Raw genomic sequence first — 27,036 nt, forward strand, 5'->3', positions numbered from 1 at the left:
GAATCGGCTTTTGTCATTATGTTATACAATAACTGGCTAGTTCTGTGTGTATGTATGTATGTATGTGTGTGTCTGTGTGTGTGTCTGTGTGTCTGTATATATATATATACATATATATATAGCGAAATTCCAAAAAACAGTGAGAACAGTGAGACGAGGTCACACGGCGTCAGATTGAGGTGTGTGCGGTGAGTCCGGCGCGCCGGTGCTGGAAGGCGTTGGAGTGGGGTGAGACGAGTCCTATGGCGTTGAATTGGCCACTCGCGGTGCAGTAGTCCCGTAAAATAACCCCAGGCGATTTTGTTAAGAAGTAAATGAGACGTTGGTAACCATTTCCTAGCCGTTAATACTGCATGTGTTGCGTTTTTCTTCCATGTACGCCTTCGCGTGTTTGTTCCTCCGCACATTTTCTTGATCAGGTTGGTCGGATCCTTCTCTTAAAAATTAGAAGCACGTATGTAAATGGCTGCTGAAATAGTAGCTAGCAGTTCACATGATCTGTCGTTGAATGTTATCTTTATCAGTACGATGATGACATTGACGTCATTTCTCGTTAGCGCATTATTCTGTGTTAATTTTTGAGGAGAAAAACAGAACGAGAGCCTATATCTCGAATATATTTTGAATTCTGGCGGGATGAAACGAATATAAGTGCGAAATCAAGGTGGAAATCAAGGATTCGGAGGGGAAAACTAAAAAGCCTTTCATAAATAATCAAAATTTTCAAAAGAACAAAGGAACAGTTGAAAAAAAAGCTAAACTTGAACTTTTTGAAAAAACTCGAATTCAGTTCTACAGAAAATACTACTGCTTTCAATTTTTATTGATCAGTGGAAGGCGGGCGAAGCGAGCACCACAAGAAGTCTGATGTTCGGTGTAAGCCGGGCGCTTAGACTAGTGTACATATTTGTGAAGCAAAGAATGCGATAATTGATGTTTAGTGAGTCGGAATTCATTGTGATTAAGGATTCTGCGCTTGTATCGTCGCTGAATGTGCGCAGAGATAAACGTTTTGAAACTGTCTCGAATATGTAGTGTGATCTGTTGAAAACTTAATTATTCCTTAGGGAATAAAATGGTGATTAGAATAACCAATCAACATTTCGTTAACTCTCTATTTTTGTGTAGTTAACAAGGTAACACAAGGGAATATTTGAAATAGGCTGTTCCTATCAATAGTCTTCTGTGGTCAAATTTGCAGTAGATTCATGACACCGGACAAAAACCGCTCGCATCCCAAGATAAATTTTTCAAGACAATTTTATAAACAATCGTAGATAATTTCACACCGTTTGTTTGTGGGATTCGAGGACATTTTCGCTTCGACATTTCGACTTGTTCGACATCTTCGACATTTGACGCTTCGACATTTTCGACGGATGCTGTGAACAGTCTTCCTCTTCTCTCATTCATCGCTGTTTCATTCCGCTCATCCATGGACTTCCAAGAGCAACTACTGTACGATCCGTCTGTAAAAGTAACATTGGTTTACAGCCTGGTTAGTGTACACGGCTCACTTTTTATTTTGAAGTTCATAAGTTCTGTCGAAGGTAGCTATCTGTGACCTCCGCGGTACAACTTCTTGACTGCTGAGATTATTGTTCGGCATGAAATTTTTCGGCATATTCAAGAATTTTTTGGTAATTCTTAAAGCGGCTTCTCGAAACGGACGAACGACTACCAAATACATTAGGCAAGTTGAAAACGAGAATAGAGCAATAGGAATGATTAGCAGAAGCTCAAGATAGGGTCTGAAATCTGGCTGCAATCACACACAACAAAAATAATGCACAGCAGTAATTTTGGGTTGAGTTCTCGGCAACTCACATATTCATTATCCACAACATCTGTAGGAGTACTGGAATCAGAAATAACGAGACTGGTAAGCCTAATTGAAGGAAAAGTACAAAATAAGTGCCACAACAACGTTGATGAGCAAGCGGCCTTACTTGGAAACTCTTTCTTTTTGGCACGGATTCATAAGATAATCCTGAAATTTAGCTGTTGCAGCGCATTTGTGTTTCACCAGCATCTCAAATGTGATTGTAGTTATGTTAGTAATTTGGACTTCCGAGAGAGCTAAAACAACGTGCAAAGATGGTCCTGAGAAGGGACGCTCTGCTCGACTTATACTACGGCGCGCACAAAAACCTCCCCAGCGCACAGGGGCCATTCTTAAAGGCATCACCTCACCAATCTGGGGTAATAGAGGGCTCAGGCGGATAATGCCTATACGGGATCGTAGATTGTGGGGAAGAGGGTGATTCCGTCCATGTCTCCTTCTATCAGTGCAAATGGAACGCTCTTTCCCGGAACGCTTTTTCTAACGACGGCTTCTGTTACAATGCGCAATCACAGTGCTCCGCTCCATTGTGCTGCAGTTCGTCCGAATGGGTTTTCAACGAATTGCAGGCGGAAACCGTCCGCTTGAATCCCGTACCACCCCAGATTCGTGAGGTGATGCCTTTAACCGTCAAATGTCACTTCCCTATTTCAGAAGTATTTGAGCAGCGACAGCTCATCAATCGAAAGGTCAACACAAGAAGTGAGTAGCTGAGTCACCCGGGACCCTAAGATCTAAGCATCATTCTTCGAGGATCCATGACATGGGGCTAAAGGTACTAACAAAAAAGAAAAGACACATAGAACCGTAGAGTATCCCATTTCTTGAGAAGTTTCGTACCCAGCAACCTTCATAAAGGCTACACCATTCAATCCAAACGGCCTTTTTATGTCCACAACCTTGAGAATACAATTAATGTGTGGATAAAGTTGTTACATGCGAAGATTTCTTCTGCCCTTTTCTTTTTTCTTTTTAGGTGCTACATGATATGGTTTAGCTACTCACTTCTGATAACCCTGTTTGAAGAAGTTGGTTGAGTTAAAGCATTATCAATTCCAGCTCTGTCTTCGTTTTTTTTTCTCTGAGCACCTTTGGCTCACATGCCACAGATCCTCTGGGACTAGCGCTTAAGTTTTAATGCATCGACCTACTCAGCTGTGAAAGTCACCATCACATCAGTTATGGACACAAGTATTAGCATCAGATCCCGATGAATTTTGAAATACGTGGATATTTTTCATATACTTCATATAAGTAGGCATAATTAGAGAGATCCACTGGCAGTTACCAGAATTTAAGCAATACTCGTGTTGCTACACAAGGCCTCAACACTGTTGCGCACAATTGCAGAAACTTCTTGATATATTACATATAAAAGTGATACGCAATAAATAAATGTTATAAATGAATGACCGGTCACGAAGAATGAGTTTAGAAGATGTGACACCTGTAGCAATCAGGTGCTGAAGAGCCTGTGAAGGAGGGAGACAGACGGAAGAGAGACGACTGGTCGAGTCCTTACCTTCAGCAAATATAGTATAGGTATAGTAGGGTCTAAACGATATGAAGCACGTACGCAATTGCGTTAAGCGGTCTCGATGAGGTGCGGTGGAGCGTAATGGTTAGGATCGAGGGGACTCTTGCTAGCAGCACTCATTGCTACAGTTTGCGGTGGTCCCATCTCGATTCCAAACACCACTTACCTAGTTGTGCCGAATTTCATGTTGTTTTAACTCGACTGTAGTAGTAGCAAATGCAAAAAATACTGTGAAAATTCAAAAGGTGCTAGAAAATTTTCCCCCAGATGTTCAAGAACTAAGGGCCAAAACTACATGTTCTTTTAGCAGGTAGAATTTAAAAAACCACATGAAATCCTTTTCATGATCCTTGATCCTTGAAGGCAACCAAAAAGCAGCGTTGAATAAATCTTCAAGAGAAGAACTTTCAAAAGTTCAGTCAGTTTATGAATTTAGAAGTATGTTTCAAGTAGTTTCTAATTGACGGGCAGGTGATTTTAAGTAACAATTGATTTTCGAGCATTTGGTGCTGTCAGAGAATGAGTGAGATCGAAGATTAAAGGCATCACTCCACGTATCTGAGGTGGTACGGATTTCAGGTGGAGTACTGGTAAACGGGATCGTAGATTATGCAGAGGTGGAGGATTCCGTCAATTTCTTGCTAGTTGGCGTAAAAAACGGCCCGGAAGATGCGGCGTGGGCCCACGGCTGGCGCGCTCCAATCGAACTCCTTGTAGAAGATAGCGCGCCGGAACGCTCGAAACCGTATCTTCCGGGCCTTTTTTTGCGGCAATTAGAAAGAAATAGGCGGAATCACCTCCCTCTCCTTTATCTATGATCCCGTAAACGAATGCTCCACCTAAAATCTGCACCACTTCAGATTCGTGAGGTGATGCCTTTAAAAGTGAGTATTCACAAACTCCTGTGAACAGTCATGAAACTTTCTGAGTGACTTCGATCAGAGTCAAAAGCCAAAAAATGACTCGAGATGAATACTACTTTTTTCATCATGAGTTTTTTTTTTCGTATTAAGGTTATTATTGAATTTGCTTCAATCACCTTACCATTATCAGCTTGTAGCGTCAACACAACACCACTATTTATGAGTTAAAGACAGCATAAGACGAATCTGTCGTAGTGAGGAAATCCGCGGGAAAAGCTAGAGAAGGATTGTAGATTACGGAATCTGGGATTGTTCCGCTCATCTCTCTCCAATTGTAAAAAACGGCGTGGAAACTGCTTTAGTTCCTACGAAATACGTTAGAAGGCGCCTCCATGTACACGCCTAGGGTCCGCTCAGCAGCCTATTTAGTTGGTGAGAAGACTATTTAGTCTGGTGAGAAGACATCACCGATCTTTGACCACTCACGCCCGTGCACAACGGTGGCGCGTTGCAACTGAAATCGTCGGGAAAAGCGGAGTGGAAGACACCGTTTTTCAGGACTCTTATAGAGAGGGCGGGCGGCTACTACTGACCCCACAATTTAAACCCATCTCTAACTTTTTCCGCGGATTCTCTCACCACTTCAGATTTGTGGTACGCTGCTTTTAACCAGTCTAAACAGTCGACTCACGCCGAACATCAGACTTCTTCTAGTGCTCACTTCACTGATCCATAAAAACTAAAGCTAGTGAAATTTTTTGCGAAGTTAGATTTTATTTTTCTAACGTCCCTTTCTTCGTTCTTTCGAAAGCATTCAAATTTGATTTTACACGTATATTCCTTTTATACCACTGCAATTCGGAAACGATATTTGAAAAATGAGTTTTTTCTTCCTTTCCCTCAACTCTTAGAGAGTGATGAGCTAAGATAAAATGACTTTAAAATCATAATTGTACAGAAAAAGATAAGGTCAGCTATGTCAGCTCGCGGGAACAGTTAGCTACTATTTTTTTATGCGTGTTTCCAGTTTCTGAAGAAAGAATGTTGGCTATCTGATGAGGGAGATATGCGGGAAGTACATATGAGCGAAACGCAACAAGTGCAGTTTTCACAGCTATGAAAAGGTTCACAACGTCTCATTCACTTCTTCACAAATTCACTTGGAGTTATCGCACGGCACTACCGGATCGTGGCGCCCATTCGTTCCCGTGGGACCCGTCTCACTGCTTTCTCGAATATTATTACACACATCTTAAAGAATAAGCCAGTTATTATATAGCATGATGCTTTTCATCTTCATTTACAACCACTTAGTCGAAAATGCGACCTGAAAGACAAATCCTGAGAGGACAATAAGACGCATGTTCAGGTAGATCACAGTCGATTTCATTTCCAAGAGTCTGACCACTCCAGTCTGACTCAGAAATAACATACAATAAACCACTGCTGTTATCATTGTTGTAAAAAAACCAATTTATATTAACTGTTTCTGCAGCAGTAATTAACGTTCTTTTTTTTTTTTTTTTTTATTTCGCATTCTTAGTGATAGGAGGATTTGAGAGCATGGTCCCATTATTGCATAGGTCCTGTATGCAATAATAGGGCCTGTGCAATAATGGGACCATGTCCTCACGTAGGACCTACTTCTACTGCGATGTTCTCTTCGCCAGTGGTAACAGACGGAAGGTGCAGCATCACGACGCTACTACGGTATCCAGAGAAACCTTAAAACTGGATTCCAGCCCTTTTGCCTTATCTCGTCACCAATAATGGCGGATTTCACTTGGGATTTTCGGAAGAGGCTGTTTCGGTTTTTATTTCCTTACTCATTCTCGCTTTTCTGACACGTTCCCACCCACCAAAGCAGCATCCTCTCGCTAATCCTCACTTTCTCGGCTTTCCTTCACTCACACTTTCCAAGACTTTAAAAAAAGGTTTTTTTTTTGTTTGTTTGTTCTATTTCTATCTATCATATGGGTGAAAACATATTATCTTTATCTATGGCTCTGTAAATGTCTATAAATAGGATTCTCAAACACGAAAGTGTTCATTTTTACACTGAGATGGATGGTGTTGTATGTTTCCAGAATCCGCGTCTACCGCTCCTTATCAAATCGGGAGTAACAAGACATTGGATGAGCAATTTAAGTGATCGGACGCTAAATTACAAGGTGCGATAACGAATATTTTCTTTAGCTCCGAAGACTGACTTATTTACTTTTCAGCTAACACTCGAGAATCCAGACTCATGCTTTTCGATAGATCCTGGTCAGATAAGCGGAGAAATACCTGCACATGGTCATATCAGCATAATTATTACAAGAAAGGTGAGTGGATGATTCAAAACAGAGTCAGATCTCGATAATAAAAATTTTCAGATTTAGCCAGGAGTAGGAAAAGAGGACAAGTTGACAATTGAATACACAGGAGAGCTCACAGGAAAAACTGTTGTTCGTATGGTTCCAGTTGCATAGCATAGAATTTGAATGAAGAATAAAACAGTTGCAAATACGAAACGAATAACACATAAAAGTAGGAATGTCGGGTAAATAACCCTGATATAGGGTAAAAGAGCAAAATTGCGCGCCTCTGAAAGTCCGGGAAACGGTAAGAGGTTTGACAAAAAAAAGAGGAAAATAGTTGGTTTAGGTGCTTTGTGCTTCATGTGGAGAAGGAGGAGAGGGAGGAGAATCAGGATAAAGTTTTCGTCGCTTCTCCATTAATTTCCTTAAGTTAATTGAATACTCTACTAAACTAGGGAAGATTGTGAGAAATATCCAGTAGTTGCTTGAGATATCATTATATTAGGGTCAAAACGACATGAAACACGGACAGTTGCGCAGGAGGCGAGGTGGAACTATGACGAACTGCAGAGATGGGTGGTGGTAGCGAGGATCCTTAAACGATCCCAACCGCTACGCTCCACCGCGCCGTGTCGAGCGCAGCCGCTTACGCAACTGCACCGGGCTTCATGTCGTTTTGAGCCAAATATATTTTGCAGTAGCTAATTTTGGGTGCAAATATGCGGGCTACCGTAACCCTTACTCCCTACCATAGAGGCGCATAACGGGGTTGCTTTATTTTGAATAAAGCTGATAACGCATCCCATTCTAGGCTTTAGAAATTGAAACTTAAGGCTAAGCACTCAATAGAAGTAGAATTAACTAGGTAGAACTAGTAATCAAGCAGCAGAACGCGGGCAAACTAAACGCAGTGGTTGTAAAATTCTTGGTTATATGACTAACGATATTTTATTTGAAAACCCCTAGTATATTGGAAACTGATTCTTCGTTTATACAAAGCCAAAATTCATTACTTCACCGTTTTCGTGTTCCACTACTGCTTCGCTATTCCCATTTTCGGTATATTACCTTTACGATTTCACTTTTTGAAAGAAAAACCAAAGAAGGAACAAACGTATAATTGTATGAAGGACAAAAGGTGAAGTGTCTGGCGTTAATCAACCCGTTTACGATGCGCTAACGTTTTCACTTCAATTCAGAATCGTCTGAGGTTCACGAACGTGTAACTGGCCTATACAACGACTTGGTGGGGCCAGCCGATGCATCAGATCAGTGCTTTTTTCCCTTCCAGACAAGTCTGGCACCAATTTATCGATCTCGGAGGGATGAAATGCTGGTTTTGCACTAGAGCGATCACGAACCATCGACCGATTGTGCTGTTGTAGTGAGACCTCTTACCATCTGAACCACGCCGACCGTATATATGATCTTTTTCTATAGTATAATCTCTAAGGCGTGAACATAATTACTTTTATGTACTGCTGTGCACAATTATCTGCAAGAGATATTGACGATATTATATGGGATTTTGGAAAAATTTCGTTTATGTAAAGTTAGAGTTTCTCTTTTTAGCTTGAAGTAAGTAGCTTTGTTGGCGAACGGAGCCGGGAAGCCCATTGCTAACCCGTTCTTGGCAATAATCCAATTTGAACTTTACAGCCGAATTGAATGAAACATAATACTCTAAGCGCCCGGAGTGCTTCATGGAGGGCTCAAGCATACGTCATTCAAAAATTGACCTTGCCTTTCCCACTTTATTGACACTACTCCATATTCGTAAAATTCCGCTACACCTTAAAGGGCATCACTCCACTAAGCTGAGGTGGTGCAGATTTCAGGTGAAGTATTCGTACATGGGATAGTAGATTATGGAGAGGGGGTGATTCCGTTCATTTCTTCCTAATTGCCGTAAAAAAACGACCCGGAAGATACGGCTTCGGGCGTTCCGGCGCACTATTTTCTACAAGGAGTTCGACTGGAGCGCGCTAGCCTCGTGCGGTGCGGCATCTTCCGGGCCGTTTTTCACGGCAAGTAGGAAGGAATTGATGGAATCACCCTCCTCCCCATAATCTACTATCTCTTATAAGAATAATCCACCTGAAATCTGCACCACCTCAGATTCGTGGGGGTGATGCCTTTAAACAGTTAATCTCGCTTCCTTTCTATTTTCCTGTTTTCTATTCCATTAACTACAGCGTTTCTGGTTGGGGAATAACGAGAAATGCAAAGAGGGTGTTCCTACTTTTTCTACGACGCCATTCCCCTTTTTCAGCTTTGACAAAAGACTTGCTCAAGCATTTATTCACTTCACAATATACATTTTTTGATTCAGGAAGAAAATAACTCAGATGAGAAGATATTCTTTGGAAAAGCACTGAGATTATACGCATGGCTTCATTAGGTATTCTACTGATTCTCTTCGTGTGTTTTGCGAAAATCCGAATTCCAACTCTTCTTTTCTCCTTCGATTCGCAATCTATCTTCACGTGGCTCTGGGAATGGTGGAGCTGAAAGAAATGCAAATATTCAAATAAGGCTGTAACATCAATCACAAGTTTTTCTGCCACAAATTTCAGCCGATATCATATGTTCGTAGAACGACATGGTGTTTCTATTTCATGTAAATTCCATTTGTTTTAACGTTCTATTTTGTGTATTTCGTAGATGGAGAAAAGACAGAGAAAAAGAAGAATTTTCCTTTTTCACCGTGTATTTCTCCTGGATGTTCCTTCCTTTTCTTTGACTACGACGTTGTTTTGTGTCATTTTTTGATGTCCACCGCAAAACAAAGCTCGATTGTGTTTATTTTGTGTGCAACAGTATAATTTTATAATTTGGTGGTGAACTCATCTGGCGCCAAACATAGATCACGATAGATTCTAAAAAAAACAATTTCTACACAGAACTATTCTGTGATGGACTTCACCGGGTTAGAAAGATTCTTTGCTTATTTCAGAGACCATTTGTTAATCCTCGGTCATGGACGAATGTCACAGAAGAATAAACACAGGCAATTTAGTGCTAACTCAACCGAAAGAGGTGGAGAGAGATAGAACCAGGAATGCTGCACTTTTTGCAGTAAATAGATTACCTATGACATCCATTCCTACAAGTAGAATGAAATGAAGGAATCCGTTTCGAAGTTGAACTGAGTGGGTAGATTCAATGGCGCCGAGAATGTTCAAAAAGGACGGAAGCAACAACTAGCGCCATAAAATCCGCGAAATAGCTTCTATCAGCTCGAGCAATGATGCCAGCGGATCGATTGTTAGATCACAGCTCGGACAACGGGAATTTTTCTAGAACTATTTGAAGCTACTCATTCCTACGCATCTCCCTCGGAGTAATTTGGGTTTTTGAGCTGCCTTATTAGTTATTAAGGACAGGCATTAAAGTAGGATGCACAGCTAATACCTGGTGGATGAATCCCAGGAGGTGGGCCACTTGGTGGTACAGGTCCTAGCTCGCTTACCTAAAGCAAACAAGTAAGTACTATCACTGGAGCACGTCTAACTTTTTGAAAACTTAGTTTCTACCAAAGAAAAAGAAGCGAAAGCATTAGGAAGCGCTGAATGCTTCTAGAAGTCCTCTGCACTGCAGTAAACCTACATGATTGCTTGGCTGAGAGAGTCCTTGATTGATGTTTCTCGGTTGGAAGTCGTAATTATCCTCATCCGTTGAAGGACCTGAATATGTGATAGAATTTCTGCTCTAAACGACCTATTGCAAAGGAATTCCCGGCTCTGTTGATTTCTACGTGAACTATGGTCGCTTCGCTATTCATTTTGTGAGAATTTTGCCTTTTCTGAAAGCTGCAATCATGGCATCAACATCACGCCAAACAACCAGTCGTATTTTTCAACAGAACTGGTTATTTCAAATAATGACGGGGTTTCCTGTACTCCTAAGCCCCAAAGAATCGCGCGAATTTGGGTGGTACGGGTTTCAGGCAGGTAATAGCCATACGTGGTCGTAGATTGTGGGGAAAAGGGCGATTGCGTTCATTTCTCGCTGTATCTCCCTGTGTGCGATTCGTCCTAATTGGTTTTCGACGAATCGCAGGAGGGATGGGGCGCAACGGTTGCACATTGCAACAGAAGCCGTCGTAAGAAACAGTTCCGAGGTCGTCCGTTTACACTGATGCAGGAAAAGATGAACGGAATCACCTTCTTCCTCACAATCTACGACCGTTTGGGCATTGCCTGCCTGAGCCCGCTACCACCCAGATTCGTGGGGTGATGCCTTTAAGCAGAGCTTGGATATCTTCCTTCGATCATACTGTTTCTTAGAAATCCTTGTATGCACAGCTGCATGTTGCTTTGTTGATAAATCATACCATAACCATTCCCTCAGTTTTCCATTTAGTCCTATTATGCTCTTCTTTGCCGTGTTTTTCTATCTATTTTCCGGATTCACTGTTGACGAAGGATCAGTCACAGTGATTAATTTCGCTTGTTTACGGAGAAATGCATACATTACAGAAAATGGAATCAAAAATTTGCTGTTTTTGATGTCATCAAGCATTGGTTCTGTTCATGCAGTTTTTCCGTGTAGTTCCTTTTACAAAGGCTCAATACCCGCTGATCTTTATTCAGATTAAAACAAACGAATTTAGAAACAAAGTTTAACTATACTAAGACAACCTTTTAGGAGACATCAAGTTACGGAATTTCTTCTTAAAATCCCACCAAAGCTCCAAAAACTCGCACTACCTTGATGTCATTGATGGCGACATTGAACAGGAAGGGTCCTGCCACTGTTGCCTGTCTTATTGCAGTCACTACTTCGAATGATATTGACTTCTGGCTGGTGTTCGAACGGCAGCAGTTGAGTTGTGTCATCAAGTAGGCGAACGAATTTTTCTGGCACTCCTCGGCGAAGGCGCGCGTTGAGAAGACGGTCTCGATGAGTAGAGTCGAAAACGACTTCAAAGCTCAACTAATTGTATTACTTTCAAATACTCCTACCAGATTGCGATCACTCGCCTCACGATGAACACCTGGTCAATCACAGAACGGTCAGGGCGAAAGCCAGCTTGCTCGTCGCGCATTGTTTCTTCGCGATGCTCAGTAACTCGGTCCAGGATAATCCGCTCCAAAACCTTGTACATAACACGCAACAAGGAGATTCCTCGATAAGTTCTAGGGTTCGTGACGGATAACGTCTTGTGGAGGGGAATATGATGGCGCGCCTCCACGGTTTGGGTATCTTTTCGTCGTTAGAGTACATTTAACATTTTATTATATCCGTTAATTACTTATCTCCTCTTATTTTGATTTGACTGAGTATGGTAGATCAAAAATTATACCTAGTTTTATCATCTGGAGTTACGACCAGGACGATTTTAACGACGTCGCCCATATACATCTTCGATTCTTTGTGCTATAGAAAGGTTTTGTGCTGCCAATGTTTCTGCTTTGCTCTCTTTTTTCTTTTCACCTCCCACCTTCCTTCATGCACTTCCCAACAACCTTTTTTACTCTGTCATCACAAATTCGACCTCTTGACTGCAATGAGTTCAGCTTGATTGTGCCGCGAAAATCTTCTAACATTATTTTCAACAAATTAATTGTTAACTCATTCATTCAAAATAATTTTACAAATAATAATTAATATTATATAATAATAATTAATAAATTGGTGGAAAATCACCATCTTGTTAGCTTATTACCAACGCCGGTGAAAGTTATAGAGAATATAATCAGGGATTAACTATTATCTTGGCTAGAAAAGTTTTATCTGATTTCCAATCAAAAGCTTGGATTTACTGGAGGGGCTTCGACATACTAATCTAACTGATAGTGTCTTTAGCTGGTCTCTACCTTTGAATCAGCAAAAGTAAAATCACCATACTAAATCGATAGATAAGTTCATACGATACGTTGGGTTCACCCTGCATTACGCAAAAATTCAATATAGAAATTTTTTGATCATGCTCAACAACTTCTAGAACTGCTAGATTTTTAGAGCTATTGCTTCCTTAAGCTCTTGAAGCCGAACACAGTAGAATATTCAAGACGAGTTCGAAAAAAGTTGAGATACGTTTGAACATTGATGTCTAGACGCATCTTCTTTTCTCTGTTATAGCAATTCTGTTGATATTGATGTTTGGTGCTATTTACAGAGTATATGGACTGATCACAGTTTCCCGTCAATGATATTTCTTAGTTGTCTTTGACAATTATCTTTTTCTTGCACTCCTTATCCTACACTTATCCTTTTCAGCTGATTGCGCGGCCACTCCTCTACTTCCGTCTCACGAAGCTTATTTCGCTCACTGAAGCACATTCACCAACAAGGATACTAATATCATGCCGTTATATCCCTTTTTTATTTGTTCCGTCATGCTACCTCTTCTCTCCTTCTTCTCTCAGCTATCTCTGAATAACCTTTTCTCATTAACTTCCGGATCCTTCGGCTGGTTTGGTCTTGTCTGAAGTGTGGTGGTTAGCATCGTTTAAGGATCAGGAACTTTGGTGAACCCTCTTGTTCAAAGTCCCCCTTCAAATTCGCTCTCGATCCTAACGTGCTCCTTCCACCTTGTGCCAAATTGGTCTCTAAACCCTGCCCAAATCCGTTTTCTTTTTTTCCTGGTGCTCCGTTAATGTATGTGAATAAATAAATATATAAAAACCCAATAAACTGCAAACCTTCACTTTTCTGATTGTGAACATAGAAGCACCTTACATTAGACAGAAATTGCCTCTTAAATTCACTTTTATCTGGTATTCCAAAAGGGTTCGCTACATTCTGGATTCGTAATTCTTTTTTTATCTTATCTTTTCTATCTTATTTCCTCACTATTTTTAAATAGTTTTTTTTCCCTTTTCTGTTAACATATCAAGACTCACGGTATCGTGGACGATAGCTGCTCGGTGGTTCCACATATTGCGGCGGTGAAGGTGGAGCACTGTTGTAGTCTGGAATCGTAGTAACATTAGGATGTTGAAAGTTGCTTCATGAAATTCTGACCAAGACTTCACGTCGTAGAAAATCTTAAACATCACAACAACTAATGACATCAAGGAAATCTCATGTAACATCCTAGTATCCGTGAAAAAAGTTTGTTTTGTACTTTTAACTGCTATTTTCTTCATTTTACTCACTTTTCCGTTTATAACTGAGGAATCACTCATTCGCATCTCAATCGACGTCGCTCAAAAAACTCGTTAACCACAAAAACTTCACTCGTTCATTGCAATTAACTTTGAGCTGTACGACAAATTGAGTTTACACCTATTTCGCTCTTTAATGTCATTTTTCCCACCACAAGTGTTCTCTAAGCTCTTTGTCTTACACATCAAGTTTTTTTTTTCAAATAAAAGTGTTCACTATAATAAATGCATCGTCTCGCCAAAGAAAGTGTTTAGCATGCGTTCCTATTTTAAAAATTTCCTTTATTTTATTTTATCTATCCATTTTAAAAATTTAAATAGACATTTGAGACAACCAATTCAAGTAAGTAGAGTAGTAGAGTATTATATTAGTTCCCGAGCGGAATTGTATCGTATTTAAAACTACTCCACATAATTACATAGCTTTACTCTTTTCCCTTCAGAATCTTGTATATGCACATTTTACTTGAGTTTTTTTTTGGATGTTCTTGGAAGATATTGCACGCTGAATTATATCTTTCGAGAAAAAAGTGGTAATAGTGCTAATCGAATTGCCTTAGGAGCAATGTATCGTATAAAATTTTCGATATTTGAATTGCTCGGTGACAGTATGGAGTTTGGGGTTTAGATTACAAATATGAGCGTAATCACACTGAGTTTCCCCCAACCGTCCTCGAAAACAGCGTGGGACCAGAGTTCCTTCGAGGTACGTTAGGATGCGCCAGGATGTGTCCTTGTGCACGCGTTGCAATTGCGTGCAAGCGGTCGACAATCAATGAGGTCTCCTGTGCAGCCTATTCAAGTGATACCAACGAATAGGTTGCAGAAGGAACCGGCGCGTGCACATGGATGGCACGTTTTCAAGTACCTAACAGAAACTAAGGCGGTTTCCACCCCGTTTTTCAGGACGATTAGGGGAACTGAGCATGTACTCGTAATCTACACCACGAAATCTATAATGTCCACGATCCAGACATTGGCAATTTCATGAAATTCCAATATTTTTTTCTTCCTCTTTCTTCTTCCTTTCTTCTTATTATTTTATAATTTTACTTAATAACACTTTGCAAATCTTAAAATTCAGTCTCAATACACTGTATGTCTTAACATACTTTTGTTGTCAATGATTGCTTGCATATTCGTTTGGATTTGTTGAAATCGAATTTAAGGAACTCATTCAAGTCCATTCGACACCCAATTTCCTGAGTTAAACACTTTGGATTTTTCCAAGATCTCTAGAGGCGAATGTACCGCAACCGCCCTGGCAGCAACTAAGCGTTCCATCCCTCCAATTTGCATATACCATATTTCCCAAAATACTTTAATTGTCAGTTTGCATATTCCTGCGAATATCCGGACCCTCAGCGGTTTACTGGGTACGTAACACTTCTCAGGTGACACATGGTATGCCTGCGAAAGAAATGAATAGGTGCCAGGTTGTGATTAGATCCGAAAAAACGAAAACTGTGACAAGCACTGCCCTTTGTCAAAGTGTTCCTTTAAATCAACAAATCTTTACTAGTAGAAAATCTTATAATTGTATTCTAATTGTATTTCCCACATTTCCCTCTCCTTTTTATATGTTACAACCATCCATTATTCAAGTAAAAACTATGCAAAAAAAGTGAAGGAAGAAAGATCTCTCTTCTCCCTATCAAGACAATGTTGAGGTATATTTTCGCTCTACTGGAATTATTTGTAGAAATAGAATTTTTGTATTACTAGAAAAGAAACTTCATTTACTAAAGTTACCATTTCATGTCTGAAATGTTTCCTTGGTTACTGCCGTCCATTTGTATAAAATTATAAGTAAAAAACCATTACAGTAACTTTAACGCTCTACTGCAAAATAATTTGGCTAAAAAAATGCAAATTGAAAATAAGCAAAGAATATTTTGTGCAGCATCTCACAGAGATTTATGATAGTCAAACAAGCGACAGAACCCACCGTCATTGCCATAGTTTGGTCTGTATCGTGGTTTATATGGCCTCGTGATGGCATTATTGTTCTCCTCGCCATGTTCCCTCCATCGTTGATGCACGTACTCCAGCGCTTGTGGATACCATACAGTATGACCGCCACCGTACGTTGGTTGTGTCATAGAAGATGAATAAGATGGATAAGAATAGGATGGGTAGGAAGGCATTGAAGATCCGTATGAGCTGTAGGAAGGATACGAACCGTAGGATCCATAGGACCCGTAAGATCCATATGACCCATATGATCCATAGGATGGATAGGATCCATAGGATGGATAGGAACCGTAGGATGGGTAAGATCCATAGGTCTGGTAGGATCCGTATGAAGGATAGGTGGAATAACCGCCATAAGAGCAGCAGGAGCCCCAGAAGAATCCTTCTACTGAACTTATCGTAAGTATAGAAAGTATAGCACACAATAGTAACATCTCGTTGCCGAAAACTGAATGAGCGGGATGGTTTTATATGGACTGACAGCTAGCCTTGATGATAAACTAACGGTAAGTAGTTACGCATAGCAAAAACCACGGACAAACACATCAAGGTCATCTCTCGTATCCATCATTTCGAATTCATCGCTTTTCACCTTTCCACTTCACCCTTTCATTTTCGAGACACCCCAAAACCAAAAGAAATTGAGCGATCCCACGATACTCATTTAGTTTTCTGCTACTTAAAATAATTTTTGTTTCACTTCATAGAAATATTCAGGACTTTTAAATGGTTAATTGCACTCTTTCACGGTTTCATGAGGTCATTGCGTTAAGGAGGCATAAGATCTTAAGAACACTTAGAGACTAGAACAATGCCAAAAAAAAGACTAAAAAAAAGAAAAGAAGCACACAATCGAGTTGATTATTTCAAACTCTGTGTGTATGTGTGTGCTATTTTTGTCAATGAACCCCGTCCAAGCCGCCAACGTTAAGAAAATGGTCTCAATTAGAAGGGCAACATACCTGAAAATCGCAGATTTTGAAATCTCTCTACGAAAAAATAGAGTTAACGGTGAAGATCACGAGTATGAACGCGATCAGCGTTTCCCTGAATCTCTCTTGTCCTGAAAAACGGCGCTGGCGATGATTTCCATTTTACTGTGAAGCACCTAACAACGCATCACTTATGTGAGCGCAAGCACACGCGCCGCGTTCGCCAGCGGGCGGAGGAGACAGCATTAGGTGTGACACGTTACTAGGCGTCTTCTACGGAAATCCGATCGACAAGCTTGTTTCCCATCTTATTTTCTGGAGAATTAGGAAGGAAATTGAGCGTGGTCGCACCTTTACTCGTGGTCTGCTCCCATAACCTTATCTTCTATTCGATAGATCCCAAAATTGTTAATTTCCTTGTATGCCGCCTACGAAATGTTGTTTTGATGTGCGGCGTCCACTCAGCTGTACTCCGTTGCGTTGTTCTATGATTCGAAAATTAGCTTTTTGTAGTTAACTTAGATTTATGGCGTTTTCCTATTTAAGTTCAATCGAGTATGTGTGTAAATGCAAAACTTGTTGCATTTTAGATAACTACAAGAAGTAGCCATGCAAAAACCATAGAATGGCGGCTGGGTGAAAACTTTACGATGGGTTAATTGGAAGCTGTTTTATTTCGGATAATGCGCATCCGCTCCAGAAAAAAAACCAACTCATTTTCCTGTCCATTTTTTGAAAACGGCTAGCAAAGGAGCGGCAAGTTTTGTTTCTACGCCCTTTCGTTGCACATTATAATTTTTCCCAAATGAAAAGCGCTCGTGCGAAGTTTTCCAAAGTTTTTCCCCTTGACGTTTTGACAAATCCAAATCCATCTCCTATGGATGTGTGCAGTTTTGGAGTTGCGTGTGTTACATCTTATACAATAACTGGAACTTACTTTTCAAAGTCTTCTTGTAAGCAATTGAATGTCTTTACTTAAGATCTGTAAACAAAAAAATGTCATGGTGATTTGTTAGAAGGCTCCTTGCTCCTTAGAAAGTTATCTTTCCAGAAGCACTTGAGGAAGTCGTGCTTAGTCTGTTGAAACTACGGTCACTTTTTGTGCACACTTTAGGCTAACCTGCAACCTGCAACGTGAATTTGTGCACGATAATTATTGCTCGACATATATTGTTTTTCTTCCGTGTTCCTGTCTTTTTTCTTGAGTAATTTTAGTGAATGATGAAAAATAGGCGGGCGTAGCGCAATCGATAGGTTTCGTGGTGAGTTGTGGATCCATTACCTATCACTACCCGATATCACTTCAGAATCGTTCGAAACCTCAAACGATTCTGAAGTGATATCGGATTTGTAGGCACATTCCCATTGGAGTTGATCAACGCCCTAGACGCTTTTTCATTTTTCTCAACGACGAAAGAAAGTCAGAAAGCAGTTCACTTGCATTACGAAGTAGAAGAAGAATTTCCTCGAGTTCCTCAAATGGCCAAAATTTTCCCATCAACTCAAGTCGGAATGCCTGGCAGCGCGTCCATAATAAATGATTTTGAACTACCCTAGTTTGGTATTCAAGAAACGTATCGTTCGAATTATCTTCAATTCTTGATGACCTCATCAGATGGTGATGTTCATGTGAAATCGTTCCTTTAAAATTCTATAAGTTGTTTTTCATTGAAATTTTCTATTAATTAAAAGCTCCAATTCTTTTTTCGTTTCGTTTTTTCGCAAAAATCCCCCGAATTCCTCCTCCGAACTACGTCAGGACGTTTTGTGCAAAGAAAAGTGCGTTCTGCTCCGTTTACAGGCAATTCCACAACTATCGCTGAATCATGGCATTTCTGCGTAGATCCGAAGGCTTCGTATTACATTAAGTCGGATCCTGTTCCTAATGAGATCGTCTCTAATGGGACTTTTTGCTAATTATCTATAAATACGAGAATGAAACCGTGCGGGATCCTCGACGCTATTCAACAACTTCAGCTTCTTTCAATTAGCTCTTTTTTTCTGCTGGATGAATATCCATATCGACTTAGAATGAGTGCTAGATTAGTGCATTTCGCTATTTCTGAAAGGAATGTCCCTCTTTAGCCTCTGATTGGATGACCATAGTGACATGAAATCGAATTTAACGAGCATGAATCCTTAAAATCGCGTAGCTATTCTTCCGTTCTACAAAAGAACGAAACAGAAAAGTTAAATTTAACCATCCAGTCATTTTAGTCGCTTTTTTTTTATTTTCTATACTACTGGAGACCTTTCGAGTTCATATCTGACGAATTACCTCAGCCTTCTAAAGCAATATTACACCTCCTTTATTTTTCTCTTGTTTTTTATATTTTCTAATAATAGTTGGAGAAATTTTGGAGGGGTTTTCTTCGTTTACGAGACATAAGGGAGCAGTTTTGTTCAGTTGAGTGATATCATGATGAAAGATCTCGGCAATTGTCAGTTAATTCATAATTTTCTCAATCGTTTGCACGTTCCGTATGTTTTCTTTTTTGTTTTCCTCAGTTCCCAAAACTCTTTTTTCAGACTTTCTTTAACTTCTTTAATTAGAGGTTGTTCAAAAATAACTAAAGGATCAAAAGTAACTGGGCGGGTGTAGCGCAACCGGTTGGAGGTCCGCTGTAGCCGTACGGTCTATGGTTCGAAACCGCCCTAGTGCTCACCAAGTCTTTTATCCCTCTGGGGTCGATGAATTGGCATCAAACTAATCTGGGAGGATAAAACAGTGACTTGGTACATCGGCTGGTCCCCGCAAGTAATTGTATGGGCCAACACGCGTTCCTAAATCTTAACAATTACGAATTGCAGTAAAAGACATTGGCGCATCCCAAGTGGATTGATGAGCCAGTGACTTTATCCCCTACTTTTCTTTATCCAAAAATAACTGCTAACAGTTAGAAATAGTCAGAACTATAGGAACGCTTTCGCGAAGTAAATTCTACTTTACTTATCTAATTTACTTTTTTCATTTTTTTATTGTTCACATTTTTATTGGAAAGGAAGACTTGAATCTGCATTATAAAAGCTGAATACGCTTCGATTCGGATCTGTGCTCACTACATGAGTATTTTTCCAAAATTTCTGAGCTCGTGCTCATTTTAGCTATTCTAAAGGGCTTCCGTCCACAAGTATCCGCTCACTTCAAATAGGCTGATCCTTTAGGCGCTGTCACATGTGTCACTACTCCCACGGCGATCTATTTACGTAGCTCTGCTCTTTATGCATCGTCCGGACTCCGGAGACAAGTGTGACTCTATGATTTCCTATGTAGCTATTATGCCCAGCTATTTACTGTGTAAACATCATGACATGAAAATTGCTTTCGCTGTCGACGTATCAGAGTGTCAGGATTTTCAGACATATCCAGGATATATCTAACTGCAAGGTACTCTGACAGATTTCTGACATTTTCCTATGCGAAGATTCTTGTTTTCTTCTTTTTCTTAATTTTTTATTCATGTGGTAACCGAATTGTTATGAATTTCATGGCAATTCGTACAACAGTTTTCAGAAAAAAAGTTACAAAAATTTCTTTGAAAATATGGTTAGATAAACTTTCGGAAGGTTTTTTTTCTGTTACTTATAACAGGGAGCATATTTGAGTGGAATCCCACACAGCCTACTTCTCACTGCGTGTCGTCAATTGCTTTTTCTTGGAATTTTTATTTACTGCTTTTGAATATTTACTTTACATGCTTAAAGAAGAGCCGCTTTTGTCGAGGAAATTTCACACGTCACTCTTAACGGGGTGAAATTTCCTCTTTCATTACAAATGCAGAAATTATGCATTCGTCGATGATTCCGTCCAAAAGATCAAATCTCTTTGTTGTCGGATTTGTAAAAGTCTCCTCCCTTGACAATTCCGTCTCGCCTCATGGTCCTTGATTAGATCTACGCACCCGTTCTTCCTATTACGTCATTACATGATCTCCAAACACATTATCCTATTCACTTTGAATGACTATAACTGATAGCTAAAATAGAGTTATTTTTGTCTCTCTGAGTCGGAATATAATACGAAAATATAATGTTCCAGCTACAGAATCTCGAATTTCTGGGTGGGTGTCATTCATTTCGCCGAACTATTACCGCAGGTGTAACGCACTCGGTAAGGGATCCCTCTGTTACTGTATGATCGATGAATGGTTCGAAACCGCCCTAGTGGCAGCCAAGCCCGATAAATGGTGCCGAAGTTGTCTTGTGGAATAGAAACAGTGACTTGACACCTCGGGTACCCCCACCTGCACGTCATTGTATAGGCCAACACGTCTTCATAAAACCTCAAATGATTCTTAATTGAAGTGAAAGCGTAGACGCATCGCTAACGAACTGATACGCCCCAGGTTTTATCAGAGGTTTTATCCTTCGTCCTTTGTTCGCTATAGGACACACAGCGGTGACATTTTCAGCGAATGCACCTAAAGTAGTCATTACAGCTGACATTTTTTAATAGATTAAAGAACATAAGTGTCTGGCATGAACAAAAGTGCAGCAGTAAGTGGAAACAGGTAATTTATCGATTCTCAAACATCCTTCTATGCATTTGTTCAATGAAGTTAAAACTTTTAGGGGTAATTTTGAAGATAAAATTGTACATACATAGATTTGAAATTATGTGTGTTTCTATCTTTTTTGTTGTTGTAATAATTTGATTAATTTCAAAGCACTTGTATCCACATTACATCAGTTCCCTATTAATTTTCTATGCCTTTGGTTTTTTTTTTCAAACAAACGAATGACGCGAAATTAAATTAGTGTGATAATTTTGTTTCTTTTTTCGTTGCATATAAATTTTTGATTTCCATTTTGGAGAACATTGTTTACTGGTTATTTTCAATCACATACGTGCACATGCATGTGTGCGCCTGTGAATGTGCGTGCTTTGCATAATAAATTCACTTCCATCTTCATCGAATAATTTTGTGAGATATGTGTGTGTTTTCTCATCATAACAGATCTATTTTATTTCTTATGAGCGCAAAAAGAGACTTTCTTTTTTCCTTCGACTGAATAATCCATCGCAAAGCGTAGAAATCCTTAGCAACAGGCATAGTAAAAATTTGAAAATACATTTCGAAAGCAATTGAATTGAATTCAAATATACTTCCAGGAAGTTTTGACAAGCTCCCCGAAACTTCATTTTCTGCAATATTGTCATTGGCATATCCCTCGAATATTAAAGGATAAAAAGGAAAGGAAAAGGTATTCGTAGAACTCGCGCTGATTTCTGAAAGTTCGACAAAAACCTTTAACATGAGTTTTATCTTGATAAGACTGAAGAATTACTCTGCTCTCGTTCATGACTTTCTTTTTATTGATTTCATAGACGTTGGAACGTGAAAGTGATGTTTTCTTGATGCTTTCGGCAACGCTGGCAAAAAAGGTGTCCTGAGAACATTTGCTTGGTAAAAGCAGCGGCGATGCGATTCGTGATGAATGATGAAGAAAGTATTGGGAACTGCAGTACTGTAGTTCCGATTAGTGAAATACGAAGGTCGTTCCATGCCATCGTTCTTCAAGGATCCAGGACTAGAGTTGCTGAATCGTTGATGTTTTGATTTTGAATGACAGTTTGGTAGTCGACAGCAAGTTCATTTAGAGGACCATTGAAGATTTCATAGACAGTGAATGTTTCTGGGTAGACGTAATATCTGTACAAAAGGCTGCTGCTGGACGCAAATAGAAAATATCGTCCACATGCAAGACATCAACAGCTAGTTCCGCAAAACGTGTATCCTGCCGTGATCGCCATTTCCGAACGTAGAGACAAATCTGTAGGAATTATTTATTGCTTTCATTGGGTGGTGTATCGACGAAGTTGTGCGAAAAAAACATTCAATTATAGCGTCAGAGTAAAAATAAAATCTTCATTAAGAGGAAGCTTTGTTACTGAGCTCAGATAAAGTTGAAATGAATCCTTTATCATATTGAAAACTGACTTGGCAAAGAGAAATTTTAATAATTTTCATGAAAGATAAATCATTGAGTTTCTTGCCGAGTTTTGCAGTGATCTAAAATTCTTGCATAATGCAGAAAGGCCCGGATTTTATCCACTGTAGCATCTGTTGAAGGACAAAAAAGGAGTCGAACTGATGAAATTGCTTCAGAACTGAATCATTTTTGTGACTAAATGACATCTGTAGGATTCTGAAGCATTCGAATGAAGAAAATTCATGTGAATATTCAGAAATAAGATTAATGGCATAATGCGGTCCTTTTATGTGTTCTTCCGTTTTTTCTTCCGTTCGTGCTTAGCTATAGCTTCTATACTGTGAATGAGATTCTATCCATTTAGTGAATGTGACGAGTTTGTTTGGTTTTGGGCACCCCTCCGATGGATTTGAATAAACAAATAAAAAATAAACATCCAGAAGGTCCTGGTATAGATTCATTTTCAAAGGCAGCTGTAATGTAGTCATTTGCAATTATCGAAATAATAAAGAGGGCATTCTCTATCTATTACTACGAAAAATTACTGAGTGGATAACTTCGGCTACTTTCTACTATTTCTACTTTTTCGACAAAGATGTTTTTTGATGCTTGTATTTCAGTACTACTTTGCTCCCATCAAAAAAAAGCTTGCTTTATATAATGAAGTGCCTTTTGAAAGGGAATTCTGGTCGGGAAATTCCTACCATTTACAATATGCATTATTTTTACGCCTAACAACGTTGTTTGTGACGCTACATCTGACCAACGATCGTTCAGCCCCCATTCACGCCCAACTTTCACATTTACATTCGTAAATTACGAACGTAGTTGCGATCTGTTTAGTGTTTCAATTAATCGTTAATGTTTTTGTCTACAGCTTCATCTATTTGGCTTATTCCAACCCCCTTACAGCCTACGGCACTGGTAGATTGAAGTTCTAGTAAGATTCGGTGAGCTGTGATGAAACTCTTTTTGTTCTGTCGCAAAATTGAATTTTTGATGAATAGATACAAATTGGGAATGGGAAAATTTTATCCCATAAATATTTTGAACTAGTTCTAACTAGTTTCCAACTAGTTTCCAGTTATTTATAGCTTTACAAGATTTCTATAAATATAACATGAAAGACAAGCCACTGTTTTTTTTAACACGAGCAGTAATTGTTTTCCTACCGTGTTCCTTGTTTAATATCATCAACCATGCATGTGTCGTGTCGGAACATCAAATTTCTGTTTTTCCAAAGCATGATGATAACTTTGCTATGTAGCTTCCACGAACTGTGGGTTTCTTGGAATGAATTCAAGTTATGATGTTCATAGATTTCCCTCGATATTTTACTCCTTAAAAGCATCACCCCACGAATCTGAGGTGGTGCAGATTTCAGGTGGAGTATTCGTATACGGGATGGGAGACTACGGAGAGGGGGTTGATTCCGTCCATTTCTTCCTAATTGCCGTAAAAAACGTCCCGTCCCGGAAGATACGGCTTCATTCGTTTTGGCGCACTATTTTGTACAAGAGATTCGATTGGAGCGCGCCAGTCTTGTGCGGCGCCGCATCTTCCGGGCCGTTTTTTACGGCAATTAGCAAGGAACGGACGGAATCACCTCCCTCTCCATAATCTACTATCCCTTAGAAGAATACTCCACCTGAAATCCGTACCACCTCAGATTCGTGGGGTGATGCCTTTAAGCTACAATGCATGGTTAGCATTGCTCGGGACCTCTTCACTTTATACCCCTTTTAATTGAAAATTAGATGCGTGAGTTCAATGGGATTCTTTGTAGTTGCAATAATTTGAAACTTTCTTCTGATTTAATGGAAAATTCCTCTACATTCTCTTTGTCTCTGATTAAATGTCCCATTAACTGTAAGGCAAGTGAAAAAGTTGAATACGATAATCCCCTTTTAATTGGGAGATCAATTAGTGCGCATGCCAGAATTAACTAGAGCTGCATAGATGTTTATGCATTGGGTGAGATTTGACCATAACTTTCCTTTAATTTCGGACACTTCCCTTGAATATCGTTTTATATAAATTACTCCTACTTTAGTGAGAACATCTGAAATTCACGTCCATTGGTATTTTTGCATTTCTCTGTGGATTTCTCTCCCTTTTATTGAACAACTTGCAACATTCCCAGAATGTTCCATGCAGTAACATCTCGAATCCATATTGCCCCAATGACAAACCATACGATCTTACTTTACGGTACTATCATACGGTATTCTTCTATAGCCGTATTTAAATCATATCACATCGAAGAAATATTTGCTGGATCAAAAATGGGGTGCGCGGACCATCAACTATTACGGACGGGTTATCAAGATTCTGAGGTAGTGAAGCGAAGATGTTTGTGCCCTCCGTTTGCTATAAGGTTTGAAAAGAGCAAAGTTTGAAATTCGCTGATTGAAAAACCTAGCCCTTTCAATTGCATTTTCGCTTTTTCTTCTCCTCTTCCCTTCTCTCTCCTTTGGTGTCTTTTCTACGAATGCCCTTTATCGAATTTCTACCCCACTTTTGGACGAGGTTTTGTCTGTTTGTTTAGTTCACTTTCATCTGGCATCACATGTTGTTCGCCGATTTGTTTGAGCGGGACCCAATAATACTTCGTGTAGTGGTCCCGAACATGTGTAATGGTTGCTTTCTGGCTTCTCTTCTCACGAGGAACTCAAAAAGCATAACATCTTGTTTTGAAAGACTTCGTGAAGAAGCTGAGCATAAAGTCGGCGTGTCTTCCTGCAGTGGGTTTGATATTGCGTGGTATTCAGTCACACACAGTCTCACAGTACAACGATTGTCGCTCAGAGGCATCACGTGCCAGTCTCATCTGATTTTACTTCCCTTGAAATATCCGGTTCTGGTCTCCGATCGATGATGTACGGCTGAACTTTGAATCCTCGTTTACCTTGCATAAAGCACGAGGCCCATAGGCTTCATTCTTCCAACTGACTCTACGACACTAAGTGCATTTTCGTTCGGTTTGAGGAAACCCCAGGTTTCCTGCGCGTTTCAGAACAGGAAGAACGGTGCTGTTGAACAGATGAGCACGAGGTTGGAGGTTCTTCGTCTTCTTCACTACGTCTTCGATAATAATCTATGTTTCGTCAGTCTCCTCCTGCCCAGCTCAATGGACAGATTGTACATCATCTTAATTTCCGGACTTAGACGTAGATAGCTGGAGCAGTTGGGATATACCCATTTCGCTGAGCGTAAATGGATCTTCAGAAATCATTTCGTTCCTCATGAACTTGTCTTGCTCGGCTTCAGGAGGAAATTGACCTTTTCAAACGTTTCATCAAGTTCGACCAGCATTCGTTCTGCCTTACTCTACTCATGCTTGCAGAACGGGGCGGGTATAACGGCCATCAAATTTCACTTCAATGTTGTTCCATCCAATCTTCAAATTACATTCTCGAGCCTAAAACTGAATATCTGAAGTGAGATGTGTTACCCTGTTGAATCTCTCTTTTCACGTTGATCGTGACATTATTGTAGAATGAAATTTTGGTTGTGAACTTGCTGCATGACTCAAGAAGTATCTTTGTTTATAAAGTCGAGACGTCTTGCTTGTTCAAGGCCTCCATGAATTCCGTCTCAACTGAATCAAAGGACTTCTTGAAGGTGATGAAAACGAGGTTCAGCGGCATCTTGTACTCTTGCGATATTCCTGTGAGTTTTGAAATAGTGTGTGTGTGGTCTATCGTGGTGAATCCTTTTCAAAATCCTGCTTGTTCCCATAGATCCCTTTCATGTAATGCTATTCCAGTCTTGTTCAGGTTTACTCTTGTGAAGAGCTTGTTGATGACAGACAGTAAGTAAGTTGACAGATAGTTGTCCATGAAATGTGGATCTTCCTTCTTATATAACAGCACGGTATTGCAGGTTTTGCATTGCCTAGGAACATTGCATTTAACCTCTCAGACGGAGCACGGCTGCACAAAAAGTGCATTTCACGTATATATACGTCATAAGCGCTACAAAGGTTAAGCAGATGACTAGTGAAGATAAGTACGAAGCTTCACCGACATGATGTCACATCGGAATTCAGAAAGGAGGACCTCTGGAGTGACATGTCTATCTGTCTTCAGATTGCGAAGAGGGATGTGGACGTGGTTTGAGCGCGTTGAAGGATCTGAGTAAAAGTCGTGAATGATTTTCTGCATCCCCTTTTTCGATGTTGCGATTGGTTCGTCATGGTTTCAGAAAGGAGTCATTTTTGGTTTACGATTTTCGAAGTTTCGTCGGATGTGGCGAATGCTCTTGACCGCCTCCGCTACTTCAGCCTATACGGTTGTCCTTCTCTCTTTAAGGTATTCTTTTATTGGTTCTTTGCAAAGCCTCACCAGCCCAGATATTGCCTGCACTGAATGCAACTCCACGGTGGCATTTTAGCTCTAGAGGTTAAGGAGACAGTCTCCCCTTGGTAGTCTTAAGACCTTCCTTTTTTAAGGGCAGTCGTAAAGGTGTTCTACGAGCCGATCACATTTGCAATCGATGTTGTCCATTGTGGTATCTACCCAAATGCCGGCTAG

At 40.0% G+C, this 27,036-nt stretch overlaps 3 protein-coding genes across 5 annotated transcripts; 2 read left to right on the top strand and 1 right to left on the bottom strand.

Moving 5' to 3' along the window:
- Nucleotides 1–6,306: 6,306 nt before the first annotated feature.
- On the top strand, nt 6,307–8,947 carry RB195_002808 (uncharacterized protein; the record flags this gene model as incomplete). 2 transcript variants are annotated; one of them, XM_064200227.1, is made up of 4 exons in its annotated part: nt 6,307–6,414; nt 6,469–6,570; nt 6,628–6,693; nt 8,879–8,947. In XM_064200227.1, 4 exons carry the CDS (start codon nt 6,307–6,309, stop codon nt 8,945–8,947), a joined length of 345 nt encoding a protein of 114 aa, XP_064056108.1. The 2 variants fall into 2 exon arrangements, with proteins under 2 accessions (XP_064056108.1, XP_013292566.2); XM_013437112.2 differs by lacking the exon at nt 8,879–8,947 and having other exon boundaries at nt 6,628–6,717.
- Nucleotides 8,948–8,952: 5 nt separating this feature from the next.
- On the bottom strand, nt 8,953–15,763 carry RB195_002809 (uncharacterized protein; the record flags this gene model as incomplete). Of its 2 annotated transcripts, XM_064200229.1 has the most annotated exons (6): nt 8,953–9,053; nt 9,638–9,694; nt 9,961–10,018; nt 10,156–10,232; nt 13,398–13,466; nt 15,610–15,763. In XM_064200229.1, the coding sequence occupies 6 exons, from the start codon at nt 15,761–15,763 to the stop codon at nt 8,953–8,955; spliced, it is 516 nt and encodes a 171-aa protein (XP_064056110.1). The 2 variants fall into 2 exon arrangements, with proteins under 2 accessions (XP_064056110.1, XP_064056109.1); XM_064200228.1 differs by lacking the exon at nt 9,638–9,694.
- A 10,323-nt stretch (nt 15,764–26,086) lies between these two features.
- RB195_002810 (uncharacterized protein) lies at nt 26,087–27,036 on the top strand (the record flags this gene model as incomplete). The annotated part of the gene is made up of 3 exons (XM_064200230.1): nt 26,087–26,173; nt 26,281–26,315; nt 26,955–27,036. 3 exons carry the CDS (start codon nt 26,087–26,089, stop codon nt 27,034–27,036), a joined length of 204 nt encoding a protein of 67 aa, XP_064056111.1.

Source organism: Necator americanus, chromosome IV, assembly GCF_031761385.1.
Source record: "Necator americanus strain Aroian chromosome IV, whole genome shotgun sequence".
NCBI classification, from domain to species: Eukaryota; Metazoa; Nematoda; class Chromadorea; order Rhabditida; family Ancylostomatidae; genus Necator; species Necator americanus.